This window comes from Apostichopus japonicus, chromosome 13 (assembly GCF_037975245.1).
Source record: "Apostichopus japonicus isolate 1M-3 chromosome 13, ASM3797524v1, whole genome shotgun sequence".
Lineage (NCBI taxonomy): Eukaryota > Metazoa > Echinodermata > Holothuroidea > Aspidochirotida > Stichopodidae > Apostichopus > Apostichopus japonicus.
In genome coordinates, this window is record NC_092573.1 from 14,523,141 (window position 1) to 14,546,548 (window position 23,408).

At 38.0% G+C, this 23,408-nt stretch overlaps 2 protein-coding genes and 1 long non-coding RNA gene across 3 annotated transcripts in view; 1 reads left to right on the plus strand and 2 right to left on the minus strand.

Annotated features, from left to right (window-relative positions):
* LOC139978776 (uncharacterized) overlaps positions 1-8,236 on the minus strand; it is a 47,185-nt gene extending 38,949 nt beyond the window's left edge. Inside the window, exons 1-2 of the long non-coding RNA XR_011797008.1 lie at positions 7,436-8,236; positions 6,624-6,710 (exon numbers count right to left, since the gene is read on the minus strand). This is a non-coding gene — a long non-coding RNA (uncharacterized lncRNA). The remainder of the gene's footprint in view (positions 1-6,623; positions 6,711-7,435) is intronic.
* Positions 734-23,408, plus strand: part of LOC139978774 (uncharacterized) — a 38,320-nt gene continuing 15,645 nt past the window's right edge. The window contains exons 1-2 of the mRNA XM_071989264.1: positions 734-1,876; positions 13,627-13,741. Coding sequence (XP_071845365.1) covers positions 1,426-1,876; positions 13,627-13,741 — 566 coding nt within the window. The 5' untranslated portion in view covers positions 734-1,425. The remainder of the gene's footprint in view (positions 1,877-13,626; positions 13,742-23,408) is intronic.
* Positions 14,532-23,408, minus strand: part of LOC139978773 (cyclin-dependent kinase 7-like) — a 45,610-nt gene continuing 36,733 nt past the window's right edge. Inside the window, exon 11 of the mRNA XM_071989261.1 lies at positions 14,532-18,938. The gene's annotated coding sequence lies outside the window, so the exon portion shown is untranslated. The remainder of the gene's footprint in view (positions 18,939-23,408) is intronic.

Below are 23,408 nucleotides of genomic sequence, written 5' to 3' on the forward strand. Positions count from 1 at the left end.
ATGTACAGTATTTATTTATACAGTAGTTACATACCTAACTTATATTCTAATTATGGCTCAGAATGCACCATTTTGCGTCTACATTTTCAACTTTTTCGGGGGGGGGGGGAGCAGTATTGGCCCCTCCTCTATGAAATCCTTCGCATGCCTCTGGTCCCTTTCGTGTCCACATGTTTGCTGTTCGTTACGTTAAATTATATACTCTAATACTATACTGGTCTCCATTCGAAAGTCCATTTAGTTGTACGTTTACATTTTACTACACAATTTGTCACATGATTGAAAGGCTAGTTACATTTGACATATACAAGAGAAACATATTCTAAGCATCCTCGTGAAATTTGTATTTAATTAATATTTACCGTTTTCGAGATAACAACAGTTGAAGTTCATACTTGAAACAAACAGGCGTGAGCTCATAGAATCACATTAACGGATTTGTTTTATGTTTTTCTTAGAACTTTAATTGCAAGTTTTTACTTAAAAATTGGGATGCATCTCTCTATTATAAATGAAAATAACTTTACATCCGCTAAGGTAAAGTTGGAATCCTATCCAATTCAAAATAAAAAGAAAAGAAAATACAAACAAACCATTTGCTGTTAGTGTGCAAATATATGACATCACACATGTTTGCTTTAAGTTAACAAAAACCTGTGACAATTTAAATTATCATTATATCGAGAACGCTTTTAGGAATTGACATTGACATTTCAACAAGATGGTCAGACTGTTCCTCTTTCATTAGTCAAGAATTATTTTAACCTCTGGATGATCCTTTTTTAAGTCTTCTCATATTACGTGCCAATAGTTGTTTTCGTCCAGTTGTGATTGGTCAAAAGTTAGAGAGAAACACCGCCCCTGAAGTGTGACGTCAGTGAACGATCTCCGGAATATTTGATGGTAGATTTACAGCGCCAACTATACTGTCATACTACTTGGAAAGCGTCTCCCATTGTATAAGTGTGGATACAATGATATGGAGGGTAAAGTCCCGGTGGACGAAGACGCTGTGATGTGTTTGCCTGAATGGAACTCCGTACAAGAGTAAAATGGAAAGTTTGAACGAGGTGAATCAATGTGTACATCAGAAAGACACCAAAGGTGTTGCCTGGAAGCCTTATTACGGCATCGTGACGTCAACAGTGTGAAACATGGATTAGATACGTCATCAGGTCCTCATGATATCTCAGGCAGGATGGTTTCTTATTGCTTCTACGAGTCAGAACGAATACACAGCTGAAACCAGAAAGACCGCATTGTTTTTTTGTTTATAGCTTCTACTTAGGATGATTCTATAACAAATTAGAAGGATTTTTGTTAAATTATTTTTATTCACCTGTGAAAGAGCTTCATAGAACCAATACATTACTAAACATTATCGAATTTCTTCGTAGATCTGTATTACCACGGCAACCGTTCACTATGATACAGTTAGTCTACTGCGTGAAACATTCCTTATGGTATGCAATGGTAGTCTACACTATCAGCCTAACCTATGGCGCATCAGTGGGCGCAGAACAAGTTCCGAGTAACGCCTTAGCGTCTTGGAATGCGCAAAGAGAAATTACCAAATTAAATAGGCGTTATCGTAGAGACACAAGGCAACCGTTAAGATGTCCACCGTGTGAGCAGATTCACTGCTCTCCAAAAAGGGCTTCAAAACTAAACTGTCGCGGAGGAGTAACACTTGGCGTTTGTAACTGTTGTCCGCGGTGCGCCAAACTCGAGGGCGAACCATGCAGGGGCAAGTGGGACTATTTAGGGTTGTGTGACACGGGTTTGGAGTGTGTCTCCGTGTCTCAGTTTGCTGATATACCTGGACAGGATCAATCGATTACTTTAACAGAGGAAAGAAATGGAATATGCAGAAGAGGTATGTATAACTTATCATTTTAAGTTATTATTTATTATTATTATGATTTTGCTAATATCAGAATTTGTATATTTGTACGATATATAAAATAATGAATGACGATTTCTCCCACGTACGGGGGGGGGGGGGGGTTGGCTGTAAAGTTGTGCTAGGCAGACGTATGCCTATGTGTTTTATAATGTCTCCTACGGGGGACGGAGGGGTAGAGGTAATGAGATAAGGTCACGTGACTTAAACATATGCAATCAATCCTTCGATCGGAATCATTTCTACCTCCTTCACTAGCGCGCAAAACTCACTAATGCTATTAACACCCAGCACAGCTTGTGTTCCTAATTGGCTACTATCAACGATAGAGAACGTAAACGTGTAGAAATGTATGCTTCCCTCAGTAAAGTAAAAGAGAATGGCTTGTTCCACCCCGCCCCCTGCCCTCCTACCACGCTAAGGAGAACAATCCCAGCATTCCATGAATAAATACATGTGAAACATTAAGAAATCATCTCTGAAAACTTCATATAACGAACCGTCATAAAGTGCATTATCATTCGATCTGCGTAACAGATGGAGGAGATATACGAGATTAAGTTTGGTCTAATTTGTACATGTGACCGAATCAGAATCTGGTGTTCGAATGTTAACCCTTAACCTTTTTAATGCTCGTAAATCTTCTCATGTTAGATATGTCGGAACGTAATGATCAGCATGCCTTGTGGTACAGCAAAGGCTGCCGGACATTATCAAAATATCATGTTATCTTCACCACACTTATGGGAAGTAATTACAATATAGCCTACATACCACGGTTGTGAAGCTTATCTTATTCAGATTTCTAGCGGAGGTATAGGCGCTGGGGAGGGGGGGGGGGGAGTAAATGGTTGTAGGTTGTGGTGAAACGGCACACAAAGTGTTATTTGCAATGAACATAGTATGTATATTATATCACGTTGAGTAGATAATTGATAGTTGCAAACCAGCCTTGAAGTTGTATACTTGTCATACCCTCACCCCTCCCCCGCACTACTGGATCAAACCCGTCCGACCCTTCTTATGATCTTCAGATTTGATCGGGAAATGCTCTAGCATGGTTCATTTACCAAAACATGCGGTACAGTGTATGGGCTTTGAACAGTTGAAGTGCACCGCACGTATTGAAAATAATTCTATTGTGTCAAAAAATTAAAAAGTATAAAACGACGGATAAGCAAAGCATATGATCACATGTAATGAGACAAACTTCTACAAATAGTTGGGACCAGTGTCTTCGGTGGACCAGGCCCGTAGCCAAGAATTCTGAACTTTAAGGGCATCAACAAGTTAAATGGGAGGCACCAACCGCTTAAGCAGGGGCACAATGCTCATATAATGTAATCCAGCTGTTTAACTTGTGAACATTTTATATACAAGATGGTATAGCACAGGAGGAGCAGGACAGCGTAGTCCGAATGGTAGAGGGGCGAGGGGGGGGGGGAGGAGGGTACGGAACTGGACCTCGTGTCAAGTTACACTGGTAATTTCAAAGTGTCTTCTTTCACTATTTAATAAGGCAAATAACGCCAGTGTATATATGAAACAATAGTTGTTTCAAACAAAATAAGTGTAGTTTGTGTATCAGTAAGTAAACACAGCCCGTAGATATAGAAAAGTGTATGAATGGAATTGATCAGTATAATAACTCTAGATCTATACGTTATCCGCAATTAACCTATAACCTATCTTTTCAACGCATACAACCAATAATGCATAGTTCATCGCAAAAAGGACGAATGCGGACCAGAAATCATATTATAAATCCACTTTTATTTCCCCCAGAGGCACATGAACCAATTACAATGTAGCATTATCTGGATGCATTAATTCCTCGTGGAGCCATAAAATCACCATGTTTACACATTATTAGTATATACAACCCATAATTCAGCACAAGATTAAAGTGAACAACAGCCGTGTATTGCAGACAGTATTGTACAGTAGCAAACGAAAAGAAACCTTACTAACAAAAAATAACACAAATTGAAAAACCATATACAAATATCTGTTCTTCCTTGTTTAGGCTTTTCTTTATTATAAAGTATTGTGGATCCATTCATAGTCATAATATCTGGTGATCAAGTGCAAGCGCATGTGTGCAACCAAACTGTTTCTCACTGTGGTGTAATGTATGTAGAGGGATAAGATTTTAAGTCGTCCAGGGGATGGGTCTAAGCGGAAGGTTGTCCCCTCTCCCATTGAGAAATTTTGGTAACATGGAGGGTGTTTAAATGAAAAATGGTGTTATACTTTGCAACGTTGAAAAGTGTTGAAGAGTGTCAGCTGTTTAGATTGAACCGCATGAACATGTAACATGTTTATGTACTCAGTCTACACTAATACTATGCTGTCTGCCAATGAGGGTGTGGCTATACCGACTCCATCGTGGCACAACGGGTTTATAAATTCTGCACATTTAGCGTGCCTTATATTGTTGAAGTTGCATGTGGCGGGCGAATGTTCCATATCATAACTGCGTTGCTACGGTGTCTTTAAGTTTCATTATTGCCTAAAGACAGTGAAAGCACTCATTGAGCATATATATAGCTGTGACTTAAAACGAGACACGATTCTCGGTTATCTAATTTAATCCACTAGAAAGAAGAGAAATGACAACCTTCTTCAGTTATCGAACGAAGGGAACAAGAAATTAGAGACAAACAAGCTACATGCGTCACGTTGCAATTAGCATTGCTAACATAATCCAATGCTCTCGATGTATATACACACACGTCATAACCAAGTCGATCTTTCGGAACTTTATACATTTTTGTCAATATTGTTCCTGCACTAAAAAAGCAGCTTCCTATAAGTTGACACATTTACACAGATCAACTGGATGTTGATTTTTAGCTTTAATGAAACAAACGAAGCCATTCTTGTTATTTGTCTTGCCCTTTGCTCGCATGTCTATTGGCTCAAATACGAAATCGCTTGTCTTTGAAAATATTTGAGATTTCTAAGGCCTACTGGACTATACATGAAAGTAGGACAAATGATTTGGATATGGACATACTTGGCACAAGGAACGAAACTCAAAAAAAAAAAAAAAAAAAAAAAAAAAAGAAAAGAAAGATGCGTTTTGACTCCAATTAGTATAGCATTATATTAAAACTTACTTCCCTTAGTCTTCCAAGACGATGAGATGATCAAACTAGACAATAAGTATATGAAACAGTGAGGGAATGGAAGCAGAAAAATAAATGTCGAAATTTCAAATTGGGCGATCATGATTTGATTTTCTGAAATATCGGGTGGGGGGTGTGGGGGGGGGGGTGGGGAACTCACAAACTGTATCCACCTTCCGAGATTCGGCAACATAATGACCGAACACAAATGGATTCGAACACCCCACGTTCCAAAACCACTTCTTAAACTTCTTTGTGAATATGAGGAAAAGGTACGAGTGCTATGTAAGTTACGATTACTGATTCTAAACTGAAATGAGGTGAAGCCTTCTGTAACTGGATAACATATATAGGTGCAGGGGCACGAGGGAGGTGGAGGGGGGGGGCGGTCGGATATTCCTGTTCGTATTGAAGGGACGTGCACCGAGGGAGGAAGAGGACAAGATGGGTAAGACTGTCGATTAGAGTCGGTTACAGCAAAAAGGGCGACACAAGAGATTATAGTTACTGTCGATTTATTAACCAAGGAAAAACAGCCTCTGAAATATGTGAATGAAGTACACATGAGAACACGATTAGAAACATGTGCCACAATATAACATTGATATTAGCTTTTAATATATACCTGAGCACAGATACATGTTAATGTCACACAGTCAGAAGAATTGGTCAGGTGCATAACTTTAGTTATTTATCCATGCACTCCAAAATATGTGGGTGAAATATTGGGAATATCAAGATGCATGGGTACTAGATTACCACCTCTATATCCATTAACAAAGGTTTAACAACTAATATATAAAATAATTATCCAAATGACCATCCCATAACTACTCATAATGTTCAATCAATGAGTAGTCAATATTTAACCAACTACTTCTTGGGTGGGAGTACATCTTAACTCACAAGACTAGAACATTGGTTAAAACCCATCAACTAATGCAAATAGAATGAAAGGAAAGTATAACACGTGAAATAGTACCCTAGTCACAATTTGTCATGTGATCACCACAGACCATTTTCTATGCACTAGAATAACCCATTATGCAATCTGAAAAAGCATTCTATTTGGTCTAGCATGAACCATCAATCCATGAAATATCAATAAAATCTACATGAACACAATGTAAGTACGAATACCTGAAACATGAATAACGTCAAATATGAATATCAAAATGAGCACCAAAATAACTCCTTCCCATGTTACAATTGAAAGTATGTTTAACATGAATGACAATACTACGGTAATATGTCACAACAACAATACTAATTACATGGACCACCACACAATTCATGGGACTCACTTTGTACTATTTACCCATGTACGAAATGACAAGACAATAACCTTAACTACCATTGAGGAAACACTACCTCTAAGTTAATATCAAACAGTGGTACAATAACATATTAATGAACCTAACATACAAGCATTTCAGGTTAAACAATGACAACATATAATCATGGTAATCAACTGTACTCTGTGTTTAAATCTTTCACATTCGCCACCAGGTAATAACTATAGTAGGCAATAGTTGGGATCTCAATTCTCAACCTGACTTATATGATACATAACCAGCCTATGTACTCACCAGTTAACCAATGATACCATCACAGCAGCGGATCCTGTACCTGGGATGACAGTGGCCTACAGTATACCAAGGGCGATGACGCATAACCTATACCAAACAATTATGCACACAAATAAATAATACACAAATACCAAAATGGCATTCATGAAAGAACTAAGCTTTGCATACATTACTGACATAATGGCAATGCTGGTTACACATAACAGTAATACAGTATAACATGAAACAATGTATATTACATGCTCTTCATAGTACACTTCCATAAAAACTACAGTATGCACCAGAATAAATCAAACTGGAAACAACATTAATAATCAGTAAATCCTCATCTCCACAACTCTACTATAGTATCGCCATATAATCCATACAAGGGACCGTGTGGTGGTATATATACATCGTAACAAATCCTTTTGTTCTCTATAGTATAACAACATGGTGGCCATTCATTGAACATCAACCCATTTAACATGTCTCATGATTCTCCTAACACACCTAACTATATTACATATAGCATCATAGTTTACACACATCACCGACTATATTTAGGAACCGAGAATTAATACAGTGTAACAGAATTATGAAGTAATGAAATCATTTTACGTAATGACAGTTAACGTTGAAATTCGTGGATTCGGTCCCCTTACACGAATTCAGCACAGATTGTTATACGCAATTGTAACGTTAAAAATGATATTCAGGTCGTGTTTTGCAAATGCTATTTAATTCTAACCATATGTCATTGTCTTGTTATAACTCATACAACATCATCATTTACACTCGCCGATCTTATAATCTTCTATATACTACCGTACTCGTTATCACTCGAAACGTAATATTTAATCATCAAATTCTGTCCAGGTTTCTCAACTCTTCTGCATGTTTGGTCGGACAACAACTCTAACACGTGTTGGCTGGGATGCACCGCTCTAGCGTGCCTTCCATTCGGCTCAGTGATACGATTTACATTACTGTGTGAAACTGACGAAAACCTAATTATTTAACATGTCATATATGCCTACCTATCATAACTGTAATCACATGACGAGACTCCGCAATAACCAACAGAGAATATTGGGTTACAATAAATATTTCGACTACCGTCACTACATTAACTGCGGTACAATACTAACGAACAGGGTCAAGATGGTGTCCAGCAATTGGTCAATAGTGATAACCCCTGAGCATGACAAGAGCACTGGTCAGGATCAGAAGTAGTACCAAGATCTGCATATTCAAGAGTTCACCTCACTACAGTATAACCATAAACAATCTCTGATTAATGTGGAAGTTTTCTATGGTTGTATTTGAGATTTCCTGCTCCATTATTGCTCGATATTATGGTGTCTTACTGTTACGAGTCCGTGTGTGTCATACATAAATTATGCAATTTTGTTATGTGACAATATCTTTAGTGACAAGTAGCAGGGCTAGTGCACCGATTTAATTTCACCCACCCCGTCCCACCTTTATCCAGCCTCCTCTATGCTCCATTCCGTGTCTTAAATCAACTCTACTCGTTCTATCGATACGGATTTGATAATTTAACACCCCTTCTACTGGAACATTGATATTACGTAGAGACAGAGGAGTAGCCATATACGGTTTCAGTCGGTTAAGTGAACCAGTGCCCCAAAGTCCAGTAATCCCCCCCCCCCCCCCAAGAGTTGGTTCCGATATTTTAAGCCAACGAATCACAACTGCATGCCAGTCAAACAAGATTGTGAGAAAGAACTTTGTGGTTTTAACATTACGGTGATGATTAGATGCAGTTAGGACGAGGGTCCCAGCTTTCACGCTAGACCTGGGGGGGGGGGGGAGGGGCTCTTCAAACTCATGTCTACGCCATTAAGTAAAACATCGGAGAACCCAAATTGCATCTTGTGGTTCTTGGATCAGGAATGTTGCCCGACGATGACCCTGTGCCCCCCCCCCCCCCCACAATAAAAGGTCATATGCACGATGACCAAACTTTTTGTGCCACCTTTCCGTAAAATCGTTGCAAATAGTTGAACATCTGCTTGGATGTAAGGTACAAATTATTCCTAATCACGAGAGCACCATCTAACATTTTAATCGCCCTCAGGAATCTTCTGCCTCTTTTAAGCACCATATCGGCCAGTTTGAGGATTGGGGATGAGACCAGGCCTGACGACGGGGAGGGAGCAAAGAGGAAGCAGCCCTGATGAGCGTGGTCAATGAATAGTATCAGAGACATATGCGATCAAGAAAAATTGGTTTCTTATATTCATAATAATAAGGAAAAATAAAGATTTGTAACAACTCATGACCCCGACGGCATACTAATTGTTCCCGGGCCGAACCGTCTTTCGAAGCCACTAGCTGAGGCAGGGGGTTTTGACATCAGTTTGGTATAGTGTAAAGTCTATTTTGTAACGAGTTATGAGTAAGACACTCGTGTCAAGGAAAGTGATTCGAACATGTTTTCTTTAAATAATGGAGCTGTTTCAGTGACTCCATTTTCAGAGTCAGGCAACTTTATTTGTAAAAGATTTGACCCGACCGAATTCATCAAAACTGTGGTTACCAGAGTTGCTTCTCTCTGCAAATACCATCTTTAAGAACATCTCAGCATTCCATGACATCTGTTCTCATCAAATATTCTAGAACCATAAAGTATAAAACTATAACCATCGCAGGTTTTTTTTTCTTTCTATTTTACTTCAAAGATTTAGTTGTATAGTATATAGTAACACAATTAATTGCTACATTGACTAACACATTCAATCAGTTACTTTCAAATGCCGCTATAGATCATAGCTTAAATTTTTCAACAGACAAGTCCGACACCATATGGATTGGACTATCTTGGTATTTACAAATTTAGCCATCAAGACCATTCAGAGTTTTGAACCATAGAAGAGGTGAAAGTGCCGCACAGTACTCCCAAACTCGTAATCCAGCTCTCGCTGATGAAGTTTCCTGTTTCGCTTTCATAAAACGCCTTCAGCCACATTCAATCCCCCTGATTTTTAAACCATCCGAAGTTTGTTTTATCCTCTTCAACATCCAAGCAAAACACTATAATGACGTTGACTGAAAACATGCCAAAACGTCACTTCTGTTTGTCCATTTTGGCGTTTTGTCGATGGATAACCTCAGCGGCGGATGCACACTGCTGTGGGTACGGAACCAATAAAGCGTTCCACAGGAAAGTTCATTTAATATTCAGCTGTCCAGTGCCGACGAAAATCGGAGATCAAATGTGCATAACCAGGGCCGTGTCATAGACGAATTAGAGGTCCTTGAGAAAGCCAACGGAGGCTACGTAATTAAGTATGATAAATGAGTGAGTTTTACCTTAAACCTAAAAACAGAGAAAATAGTTATGGTTTTCTTGTATATATATGAAAATGATTGATATTCAACAAAAAGTCCTCGGTTCTAGGGAAATTTCTTTTTGTTGAACTTTAATTTATCAAGACGAGTGTTTATCTAGACGTTTACGCGTCATCTATCAGACATGTCAGAAAGGTTTGGATAACTGTTCCAGAAAATTTTCCACTGCTCGAGGTTCAAAACCTACAAACCGATTTCAGGTCCATGAGATGATCTATATGCTTGGATTTATTTAAATAAGTTTTTTTTTTTTTAATAGTTTTTGTTGCGTTTTCTCCGCGATGAATCAAACGAAAGCCGGTCCCTTGATTTACACAAACGTGGATTAGTGTGAAGTAGCGCAACTCATAAATTATCGGTTAAGTGCGTGCCAAATATGTTGATATGGAAGAAGGTCAACCGCGAAATTTATTCTCTGACGTAAGTATTAATATCGTCCGGGTCTTTCACCCAACAAATATCATGGCAGTGGGGGCGACGTCAGGTTATTTTTAAATGGTGTACAAGTCAACATTTTGGTTGGCCGAAAATGGCGCTTTAATTGGTATATTCTTGACAAATTTGGCGTCTATTGTCATATTCTTGTTCCTTTTGTTTATTGAATTTCTTTTCTGCATCAATTAAGAGAACGATGGTTCATAACGTCTTGATAGAACAGTTATCAACGATCTTGACCTAATGAGAATCCAACAGTCACTATTGCTTGTGTAAATATAGTTGCCCTTTGAGGAAGGGAAAGGGTCTGGTAGGGATCAGTGGCAAGGGCGGCGGAAGCACTTTTAATCTGGGGGGGGGGCACCGACATCAAAGGGCACTTTGCAGAAATTCGATTGGACTGATGCCTTATATTTAGTACCCATTATAACTCTTATTGTATTATCTTATTTGCGTATACACATCACTCCATCAACGTCCCCCCCCCCCCCCCTTCAAGGAAAATATGCATACTAGCACTGCAATATCCAATTTGCAAATTGGGAAACAAGGAACAAGTTTTCTTTTGAGACAAAATGAGGTGAAATCATGCTAGTTGCTCATGTAGGAATCTTCGGAATTAGAGTTTATTTCTTGTTAATATCTTTACAAATTTTTCCATTCGAAATAGCTTTGAGTTTGACCCACAGAAATTCATTAAAAGTCAGGGGCGTAGCCAGGATTTGCAAAGTTGTATGCACGACTATGTGAGCGGAGCGCCACCATCAGTTTGCGCGGAGCGTACAAGAAAATTTTTCGTTTTACAAACCCCTCAGATGGTCGGAAACGGCCCTTCCCGAGTGTTCATTCTAATTCCCTGGCCTCTTGCTAACTTGAGACACCTCAATTTTTATGTAGAAAAAGGGCACATTTTTAACCTGAGGAAATGGGGGGCACGTGCCCCCTGTTCCCCCCCGGTTCCGCCGCCCTTGATCAGTGGAGTGCGCAAGGGGACTGCCTCACCCCCGATCGTCAGTCGAGGTGGGGGGGGGGGGAGTGGTTCAATCGGGGGATTTCTTTTACAACCAGCAAGGGAAGAACTGGACCATTACTACGGGTGCACCCCTCCCCCTTTATTCAACCAACCTCAAACAAAGTACTTATTAGCAAAACTTCACGTTTAGAGTTACTTATAACATAGATTATAGTCTAAATATGCCTCGGAAAGCACCATTCGACGTCTCATTGTTTTTTTTTGGGGGGGGGGGTGGGGTGGAGGGGAACCTCCTTTACATAGCAGGTATAGTCAATGACCCCAGAGCAGCCCCTCCTAATTTATAACATCATTGATTCCCCACTGGCAGGCTACCTAAATCATTCAGAGAAGTTTGAATTATTATTTTATTGCACAACCTTCCGTTTATACCTAAATTATATACACCACTTGATGTCTAAAGTTTAACTAATAACTCATCCATTTAAAGTTTCAGAATATATAAATATATAATTGATATATATAATTGATATATATATAATTGATATATATATAATTGATATATATATATAATTGATATATATATATAATTGATATATATATATATATATAATTGATATATATATATATATATATATATATATATATATATATATATATATATATATATACAATTTAGGGTCGGTCATGCCCCGGATGACCCTTTAATTGTTATGGCAACTATCTTGGATACGCTTGCAAAAGCCTAACTTATATGACACTGTTACGCTGTTACACCCACCACGATTACTTGACTGGAGTATACGTGGGTGCTGGACACATTGAGGCATCCGTTAAACTCTCAGTGTTAGTCCCCTATCGGATGGGGTAATAGGCCTGTTTATTTGATAACAATTTTTTAACTCTAAATAATGAGGCGAAATCATCTCGTAAGCGTCTATAGCTGATTTTTGTTTGGAGGCTATTCAAGTCCTACCCCTTCTCCCGACTCACTAGTAAAAATAATCGGTGTTCTATGAACACGACATGCGGACGCCGAGACGAGCAATGATGGGTTACTCTTGGGAACCAACTGATACACTTGCTACAGATAGTCCGTTCATAGTTTTGGTAAAGCACCAAAATTTCCGTAATTGAGGGTTGTAAATATGTCATTTAAGCCAAATTTGTTGTCGGATTTTTGAACTGTTGGTTGGTTTAATGTTGCGGGAGCTGAAATATTGTGATTATAAAAATGCATACACGAAAATGCCAATGATGTACTAACGTACACTATATTATATATATATATATATATATATATATATATATATATATATATATATTCTATATAATGCGCTTATAGAACTGGTCGATTCATGACTTGCACACTTCCACAAAATATTATATTAAAAACCGGCAGGAAACGCAAACAAATATTGTTGCTCACAGTGAAATATTCTACTCATTTGTAAAAGGGGTTTCTATGTTGCTTTCGTTACATCATAACTTAATTAACTCTAATAGAACCACGTATTCTATAGCGTCAGGAGGGGACATCAGTTTTGATACACTTTAAATATATATATATTCTTAGTTCGCTGTTTCCATTTAGATATAACCTCTTGTAAACTATAAGGAATAGCCGAATTCAACGATGACGATAAGCTTTGGTCGAGAGGAGCTGGTGAAACCCCACCAAGACACATATTCGTGACATACCGGTGGTCGGTAATAGATCAAAGTACGAAGCTAAGTTCCCGATCAGTTTTTGCGATTAACAGTCTCAACGGAACAGTGGGAATTGAACCAAGGGGGAGGGGGGTGGGAGGGTGGCTGGCAACAGTAACAATGATCACATTAGGACGCACGATGAATGCAAAGTTTGGAATTAGTAGTCTGTAGACGACACAGAAAAGTTACCACATACAGACACACTAAGTTATGGCAAATTAATTATTCAACTTGGGATATGCAGGGGCGTACCTCGAGGGTAAGGTTGGGTAGGGGATGGTTCCCAAGAAGAAAGCAATGACACCAAGTAAGAGAGACAATGCTAGTGTGTCATCAGACTTTTTCGGCTGAGGGTGGGGGTAGAGGGATGGGTGAATATTTGCAAACCCCCCATAATTTCCTGCTATTATTTTTTATTTGTCTTTCACATATTTATTCTTGAAATGCCATCATACTTTCCTTAAGTTTTTACGGTACTAAAATGAAGTATTTATTGTTTTTCTTGTTCTATTTGTCCTTAAATAGTTCCACCTGATAGGCAGAGCTCTGCTCCAGTACTTACACCAGAACAAAATCTTTGTCAGCCTAAATGTACTCCAGAGTTTTGTGAAGAAAATACGAAAGATGTTTGCTCTGCAGTGTAAGTAACACAGCAACCATTTCCCTTCTATTTCTTCCCAGATAAACTGAATTGTATCTCTACTAATACATAAGTTACTCATACGTTACCTACAATTTACTTACAATTCAAGTTTGATTACATAATACCTATTTATAATTTAGTATAACTTTACCTTTAAGCTAACTTTATTTAGTTACTTTCATAGGATGTTGTTGGCTTTATGTTATGAGCTAGGAATTAGGTGGAAAGATGTTTTACATACATCTTGAGTCACGACTTAACATGTGTATGACCTGTTTTTGGCAAAATCTGTCAATATCCCTCCAGGCCTAGGACAAAATAAGGGTAAAACTACATTCTTACCGGACCCCCTTCCCCTCCCACCAATTGGGTAATTATTTCCACTGTTGTATCACTAAGGCAGGCATATATGAGGCAACGAGTGACAGAAGGGTAAAGGATCGCAAAGGTAGGGTAGATGAAGCCAAGGGAGGGGAGGGGGCTACAAAGTGAAGGGGTGGGGGAGGGGCTGGGGTGGGGCGGGGGAAGGGAGGGGGAAGGGGAGAAGATGAGGAACAGCCTGTAATGAGAAGATGTTTGCTAATCCCCTGCACCACACCTAACCTCTCTTGCATTCCTCAAATCTTGCCTTTTATCCTGAGGTTTATCATCCATGCATCAACAAAGTTCAAATAAGGAAAAACAATACACAAAACAGGTGTTTAGAAACCAAATTTCCAAAAGAAATCTTTCACTGGTTATTCATAAATTGAAAATATAAGCTAAATATAACAAACTTTCTCTCCTCTGAAAAAATCTTGAGATACCTGACAAATATTGATGTAAGGTATTACAAGAACTTTTTTTGTTTCATGAGCCTAAATAAACGAACAAATTTTAGAAGAGAATAAAAGGACTGATCTATTTTAATAAGTTATTCTCTTCTTCTTTCAACCTCTTTAAGATAATCTTTTCTCTGTATCTCATCTATTATTACCAATCAAATGTATGTCAGCAATTCATTTGGCTTCATGAGTTTGACGGAATCTTAAGAATTGTTCAGGGTTTGTTTTTAACCTACTCTTCCTGGAAAGCTTCATCAAATTTCAAAATGAATGCTCACAAAAAGTATAAACTGACAATATGGAAACAGTCACTTTGAATTATTGTCTAACTGCCTCTAAGATTTAGACTGGAGAAGAAAAGAAATAAATTGACCAGTTTCAGTCAAGTTTTCTGAGTGGAATAACCTTTGTCGAGTTGCTCCTCCACACCCTCCTCCTGCTGATGGAAATCTTCAGAGCTACTGTGTAACTTTTATACAACAAATGATAACATAACATTATATCACTGAAATTGTCAACATTAATGCCTGACGTTTTTCTGGGGGAGGTCACCCCAGACCACACAAATGGGAATCGTTTTCTGCTACCCCAGTGCCACATTATACCCTTCATAAAATCCTTTCTTGGCCTCTGGTCCTTCCATAAAGGTTCAAACCCCTACCTAAATAAGTTGGGAGAATCTAAAATCCTCCCCCCCCCCCACCAACTCTGGAAATTCATCTGCATGCCACTGATTACATCCAAGCAGTATTGGAAGACTGCACTGATTGGACTGATTAATAACCTGTGTTAACACCAAACTTCAAATCAGCCAATTAAAACCCTGCATTAATCTTTAACTATTCATGTTTTGTATTGTAATTTTCTTAAAGTAGCATATCGCATAGGGGATCGGGAAGTGAGGGGGGGGGGGGGAGGAATGATTCCAATAGACCTTTGGCCCTCAATATGCACAGTGATATGACTTTAAAGACAATTCATGTAGGATATGGTTTAAAAGTATTTTCTGTGAAATGCAGTGTCTTAATAAAGAACAAATTTTAGCCTAAAAACAATCATTTCTGCAATATACCTTGGGTATTTACGTGTGATGATATTTTATTTTTTATACCAAATATCTCCAATCTCTATGAAAGCAATATCCTATCTACCAAACTAACACAATTGGTAACACCTGCACTGTGCTCCCTTCATCCCCACTTCCAGGACATGGCTACTCCTTCCAAATCTACCATCAGAAGTTAACAAAATAAGTGGTAAATTACATATAGTGCCAACTGGATGCATGATGCCAGGATTCATGCTTTTTTTCCTCACAGACTTTACATCCAAGAATATTCCCTTGGTTTTCACTTCCTCTCAGACAGCAAGTTGCATTTTAATTACACATTGCACTTCAGCAGTTAAAAAAAAAGAAAAAAGTACATGTCTAGGTAGTAATACTGTAAATACCTACAAAATAAGAAACTGAAAAGTCAGCTCAGTACAAACTAGAAGTAAACCTGCTCAGTAGCTATCAAAGTTTGTGACTCAATGTATGTCACTGAAATGAACACATCTTTTGTATTAATTCCTAGCCATAGTAAATATGCAAATTTTAGGACAACAATGCAAGATCAAATTTTATCTTATAAATTTGCCTTCGACTTTCAATACAATATTTTTGCGGACGTATCATATCTAGCCTACTTGGCTGCTCAGTGGATATCATTTATCTAGCAGGAGACCTGTACAAGACATGAAACCATCCAACCTGTCAGCCATGTGGATTATAACACTGCTTGAATTTATACTCTGCATTGTGAAAAAAAAACAAGATAATATTCTTGATGATTGCCATCAAGTTTGATCGGTCATATTTAAAAGTAATAAAAAAAGAATAAAAAAATTTCAAAAAATGAATTTGTTAAGGATGGTTCATATCACAAATTTGTGTCACCACATCCATTTCCATGCACGTGGTGTATAGTCACGGAAACGGCACTCCATCATAGCACAATCAAAATAAACGGGTTGAACCAGATACTTCAAGCTAGATAACCAAATGGAACCTTGCGGTTTAACATCCCAGGATTATTGAATAGGGTCACAAAAGACCAATGTGGAAATTAAAATTGAGAGAATTTCTTGTGAAATTATATCTGCTTGCAAGTGCAGGCAAAGTGATGATACAATTTTCACTGAGTGCAAAGAACCAATGCAATGGCTTAAGGTGAAAGATCCAACTCAAGTGTAGTTTGAGGGATTCAGATCTTTAAAGGGGAGGGGAGGGGAGAGGAGAGGGCACCCTTGCGGACAGGAGGATGCCAAGGATGAGGGGTAAAGCAACTGACAAGTGAAACATTTATGTCAAGCCCTGTTGTTCTAACTATTTAGCTTGGCTAGCCTCCAGTGGCAGACGTTGTAGCCTGGGCAAAAGGCCTCAGTGGAAAGGCCTCCATGGCAAGGGCTCTGTGGGAAGGAGGTGCTGCCCTACCCCTTCGAGAAATGATTTTATGATTAAGGGTGCTTAAATTGTTACAAAATGGTTTTATATATTTCAACATTTGAAATCATTTATGTTCAAGATTTTTCCCCTTTTTCCCACAAATATTGGTATTTTTCTGTTTTCTTCCAATGTTTTGGCAAACCTCCAAAATATTTTGGAGTCCCTAAACATGTAAATGGCTTGGAAAACCCACTTTGGATACTAGAGATGTGAGGCAACACAGAATTATATTTTGAAGCAGGCTTTCAACACAGTCCTAAATCATACCTCATAAATCTGACCTGTTTAGAACATTTCGGACTGCTAACACGTCAATCAATGTTGCTTCCTCTCGCTATAGAGTTTCGTGTCCAAAGTGCATCTACTTGCAATCAATGTACAGCTAGACCTGTGTTGTCTTTACTTTTCAGCAATCCTTCACATGGTATCAGGGTTAAACATACTTATCCAAAAGAATTCTCTACATAGCCGAACTGTCGTAACCTGAGAATTCCCCCCCCCCCCCGGTTCCGGTTGAGTGTATTTTAAACCGTTTATTTGAAGTATTTATATTGTGTTGGCAACAATGATTTAATGAGCTGGTCACTCCTTGATTTATAAACTTACAAATCATAATTTCCATCCACTCTAGTACTAGCTGCATCAGTAGGCCAAAGCTTTGGTTCTAGCTGCTCCAGTAAGCCTAAGCTTGGTACTAGCTGCTTCAGACGGCCTAAGCTTTGGTACTAGCTGCTTCAGTAGACCTAAGCTTTGGTATTCTATCGTAGTCATGACCAGTTGTATATGTCTGATGATTATCTATGGGTCTGGCATACAAACATACATGTAATGGTGGAAGAATGGATCATAAATAGGTGTACTTAAGGAAATAATTTCAGCTCTCTAGCTGTGACTGCATGACTCTATGACATACAGTAGTGAAGGATCACCTGTGGCATTATAATGAAAATTCCATGCAATGCAAAGTGCTAACATTGGTAGGCCAAGGGAGCCCTAGGACCTTTAAGGAGGATGTGATGACCACTGTTCTTCCGTAGCGCCAAAATAATCCTTCGATTTCCGAATGGAAATTCGCAGGGATCATGTGAATCTCCACCCACTGTACTTATGACCTACCCTGGACTACCCAGCAAGGGACCACCTGTTTTACATTCTTATGTCTGATCGCAGTGCTAACATGTTACCATTAAGTAGGTTTGGTAGGTAGATGAGGAAAGTGCATAAATATAGTGGAGACAGGTATGGAGGAGCAAGGTAAATCTTGCAGAACTCTTTTGGAGTTAAAGGTTTAACACTCTTTAAATTAAATAATATATTCAATTGATCAACGTGCATGGCAATATAAATATGCAATGTTAAGTTTTCAATTTCATCAGTCTTAGGATATAAATCATAAACCTTCACCATTCCATCTCCACCTTAGTCATTATTTCCCCAGCAGTTCATTTTCAAGTAAGAATGTGATATTACCGATAACGACATTATTCGGTACGACACTACTTTACATCGACTCAAAAATTCAAGTCATACTTTAATGCCTGAATTCCATTCACTCCAGCTTTCACATAGAATAAGACAAACTCTTCACAAACTGATCGAGTAGACAGTTTTACAGTCTCGTGAATATTCATCAGGCAGCACTACCCCTGAGCAAACCAAAAAAACCAAACCAACTACTTGATGTTATAGCTTGCATCAAGTGTTAAACGTCTTTAGTACTACGAGAATGACACGGAGCAACAAGAATATGACTCCAGCTTCGGGCAATGATTCTCACTGTAATCATGCACACCTACATCTGCTTTTCTGCATATAGTCTGATTCTTACATGGATTGCCCACTGGTGCGCAGACGACTACAAGCTAGCTTGGTACATCAAAACCTGAAACGAAAAAGAAGAGATCATTCCTTCCATTAGGAGATATTATACTGAGAAAAGATGATGAAATATGGTGATTTGATTCTTCTTACTTCGGAGTAGGGGAAGAACAGGGGAGGGGGGGGGAGTTGGGGAATGGTTTGCAACTTGAAAGAAAGATCACAGTTTTACACTTGAAATTTAACATGGGGACTGAACATTAAATGTGAGATACTACAAGTTTGAATATAGGATATTTGATTTGACATTAAGACATCTCTCTGGTAAATTTATCATAGACTTAAGGCAAACTGATTTAATTTGATACACTGTTACTCCAACTCCCTACATTTCATGTTTTGCCAAATTTCTAGTACTTAATTCTTGAAGATAACATGGTAGGCAGCCCAATTCTACAGAACATGTGAAATTAGCAGTGACGATAAAATAATAGGCTGCAGCAACATGGGTGTAGGCCTACTATTAGAACGAGATGTCTCTATATCCTGAGAATATGAAAATTAGTGGTAAGAATAACATAGAAGGCTGCCTTCTAAAATGTCTGCAGCCATAACACAGTACAGTAGGTAGCTATATACAGTGGGTATATGGTTAGAGGGATCAGATGTCTGCATCATCATTTGTCTCCTGGAAATATGCAAATAAGGGGTAGCAATGCCATAGCATGCTGCCTACTAATGTAGTTGCGTTCATAACATAGTAGGCTCCCAAATATGATTACCCAATGATCTTTGTATGCTACTGTAGGTCCCCAAAAATCTATGGCAATTAGCAGTGATAATAACATAATAGACTGTCCAGTAGCACCATCCGGTAGTTGAATTATGTCTGTATGAACAGAGGTCTAAATGTCACTATGTATATACATTTATAGCTGGTCTCCGAGAGTATGCAAATTAGTTTTCACAATAACATACAGTGCCAACTGGAGGCATGATGCTAGGCTACTCGGACAAACAAACCCCAAGGGTGAATTCTCTTTACATCCCTAATTTAAACAGGCACTTTCAACTGAATGTTGATCGCTAAAAACCCGACAAGGCCAACAGGACAATGGATTCTATACAGTCAGCCCTCACCAACAAAGTACTTGAAGTAGCGAAAAAGTCATATGAGCCTGGGTTTGGCTGAATCCTAAATGTACTCAGCCCTTCAACCTGTGGACACACCAAACTAAACTATACTGTTGAGTCAACCACAACAGACCTACACTTAACAATGAGGGTCCTTTGTATCGAACAAAAACAAGTTTTGGGACGTTAAGTGAACTGGCTTTGTACCCTGGCTTGTAATACCTTTGGATTAGCCACCGGTTCTATTCTAGCTAAACTACAAAAGTCTGTCGTTATTTGATTAGTGACACAAAAGAATGGAAAGTGTATTTTCACCAGAGTGAAATCATGGCACTGATTTTAAAGTGACCAAATACCAACAAGAACTAACAAAAATGGTATATGTTAAAGGGATTGAAGACACACGCACAAAGAAACGTCTGTTGCCGTTAATCTGACCGAGATCGAACAAGGTTTAACAGAAGTTAAGACACTACCAGCAATCCCAGAAAATACAAATATAATTAGACACTAGTGTACAGTCAAAACATGCAGCTTGTGGTCAATACCCACAAACACAGTACATATAGCAGCAATGGACATCTCAAGTCCAGATGAAGATAACAAGGTGTCAGGTTTCATTACTGTCTGCATTTTGTGGCAACAAAAACAAACTTCACTTGCAGGCAACGGAAAGTTAACGTTTTTCAGAGGGCGGCACACGGTTTGGGCCAAGTCTTCAATGCCTTTAAGGAATAAAGAATCTTGAAGGTACAACACAGTACTAGAGGAAAGCAGGAAGCTAGAGGGAAATGTGGGATCATTAATACCTATTAAAGCAGATATACTTGGGCTTAATCACAAAAATTATAGAAATCTCAACAGGAAAAATGACCTTATTCTGTACAGGAATCTTACCTTACATATATACTAGAAATCGGCAGGAACATTACCTTACATAACCTTACATATACTAGAAATCTACAGGAACATTACCTTACATGCCAGAAATCTACAGGAACATTACCTTACATATATACTAGAAATTTACAGGAACATTACCTTACATACTAGAAATCTACAGGAACATTAGCTTACATACTAGAAATCTACAGGAACATTACATTACATTACATTACATGTACTAGAAATCTACAGGAACATTACCTTACATATTCTAGAAATTTACAGGAACATTACCTTGTAACTGCATAAAATATCCCATAAGAAGAATTGGGTGAGGACATCATCTATATTGTTAAATGACTTCATAAAAGCAAATGTAATATTGGTCAACACAAAATAAAGCTTAAAGCATATATAGAGTGCAAACTTAATATAATATACACTGAAAAATGATCCCAAACCAGCTCAGCTGATCCAAAAATGAAATATTGTCAAATGTCAGAGTTATTTATCTTGATTTTGCCTATTTATGCACTCTTATACAGAGCTATGACTTTTATTGTTTCTTATGAAGCAACAGAGCTTTAAAATCAGATATTAAAATTTTCCCACACAGATAAATCCCGGATTTTTAGCCCTACTAGTCTACCATTACTGATTGAAGGTAAAGGTTCCTGATATGGGATATAAACAATCACCATGCCCACACGCCCCCCCCCCCCCTCAAATAGCCTCTATTACTGATATTATTAATATGACCACAATGAGTGTACTGTATGTATTAGTTTAAATACTTAATTCACCCATTTAAAGCATCTTCAATACTAAAATAGTTAAATACTTACAGTTCATTTGATTGATTTTATATAGATTCGACTTTTATTTTGAAATAATGAAGAGAAAATTACTGATAAATTTCGAATATTTTCAGCTTATGTTCTTTTTTACATGTGTGATCATAATTTAAAGAATTATATTTACAGAATTTTACTTGGTTGAAAAGAGTTGCCAAACTTCAATAAAGACAGAATAGAATTCATAACCCATAAGTAAATATTTGTTTGATGAAATAATCTCGGGAATGCTATACTTAGTTTCATTAATTTCAATGTTCCTTTTTGGTTCCCCAGTTGTAATCTGTTAAGGGTTAGCTGAAATAGTTGGAAGACGATATTACTTTCTTTCTCAGTAAGTTTTATATTCATTCAAATGGTATGGTATATTAAATGAAAGTGAATGCATTCACAATGTTGTCATAATCGATAGCTGCAGTTAACTTGATGCACTTCTTTACTCTGAATTTTGGTACAAATTAAAACGAACTATATAGTGATACTTCTCAAGTTTATACTTCCATCGCTGTTTATTGTCCTACCAAATACAAAACAAAGGATTGAGTCGTGAGATTCTACTTATAGAAGCCACCCTAAAGTTCAATAGAAGGTACAATGCCATTGAAGTGCTCACAATGGCTAATGGAATGTGCAGACCGTTAGCCAGCGTTAAATATGATACTTTTCTAACAATGACATTGGTCATGTGGGGAAACCACAACAGACCATCTCTTACTAATTTGGTCTCCCATCAAAGAATAGATCACTTAAATATTACTCATTTTTTGAGGTGGAAGAAAAAAAAGAAAGCAAACACTTATTCACATATTTTTAGAATTTTGTCTGAGGTTAGTTACACAGTATGAGTGTTATTATCCTTTACAGCACTGTATAAAAAAAGTCAGGTACATAATGGTTTGCTATGAGGCTGAACATGGTGAATATGAGCTTACTATAGTCCCAAGTAGCGAAGGGGCACAGTAGGGGTATCAACAGAATCTATAAATATGATCTAGGGGCACTAAAGTCACTGTCCAGGGCCAGTCCAGAAGGTCCAAGTCAGAGTCCAGCTCTGAGTCCAGCTAGTTTGAAGCAATCCAAAGAAGACTGCGAGAGAGATAAGTCCAATTCCAGAGTATCTTGAGCACAAGTCCCATGCACTCGGTGCAAGTGATATGTTCAGTTGATATTTCTATCTTTTGAAGTATGCCATAGGAAACAAAAGTTTGAGATATAGATATGAGAACGTTAAAACCATGTGATACAGACTATACCATCGAGAGAAAAAACTTGTGTTAGAAAGATCTCTAAATCAGGTGTGGCAGTGTACTTTAATAATTCCAAGGCCTGCTTAGTCAAGGCTATGAACTATGAAGAGTATATATGCAATCTATCTTGATATCACACATAAAAATTCCTTATTACAATGGTAGACATGCTGAAAAGGGATTTACACTTGCAGAGAAACACTTACAGAGAAGAGACCTTTAAATTGTGATTTAGATTGAAAATAAAACCTCTGCTTCCCTTTTCAATGCAAGTTAAAAAACAAAAAACAAAACAAAACAACAAAGATTTAAACATGTTGATCATATATCAGCCAATAATACTTTTTATGATGAAAAGACCAATTTTCAAAGTGTTCCCAAACATCCTGGTCCGGGGAATTATGTATTCCAAAG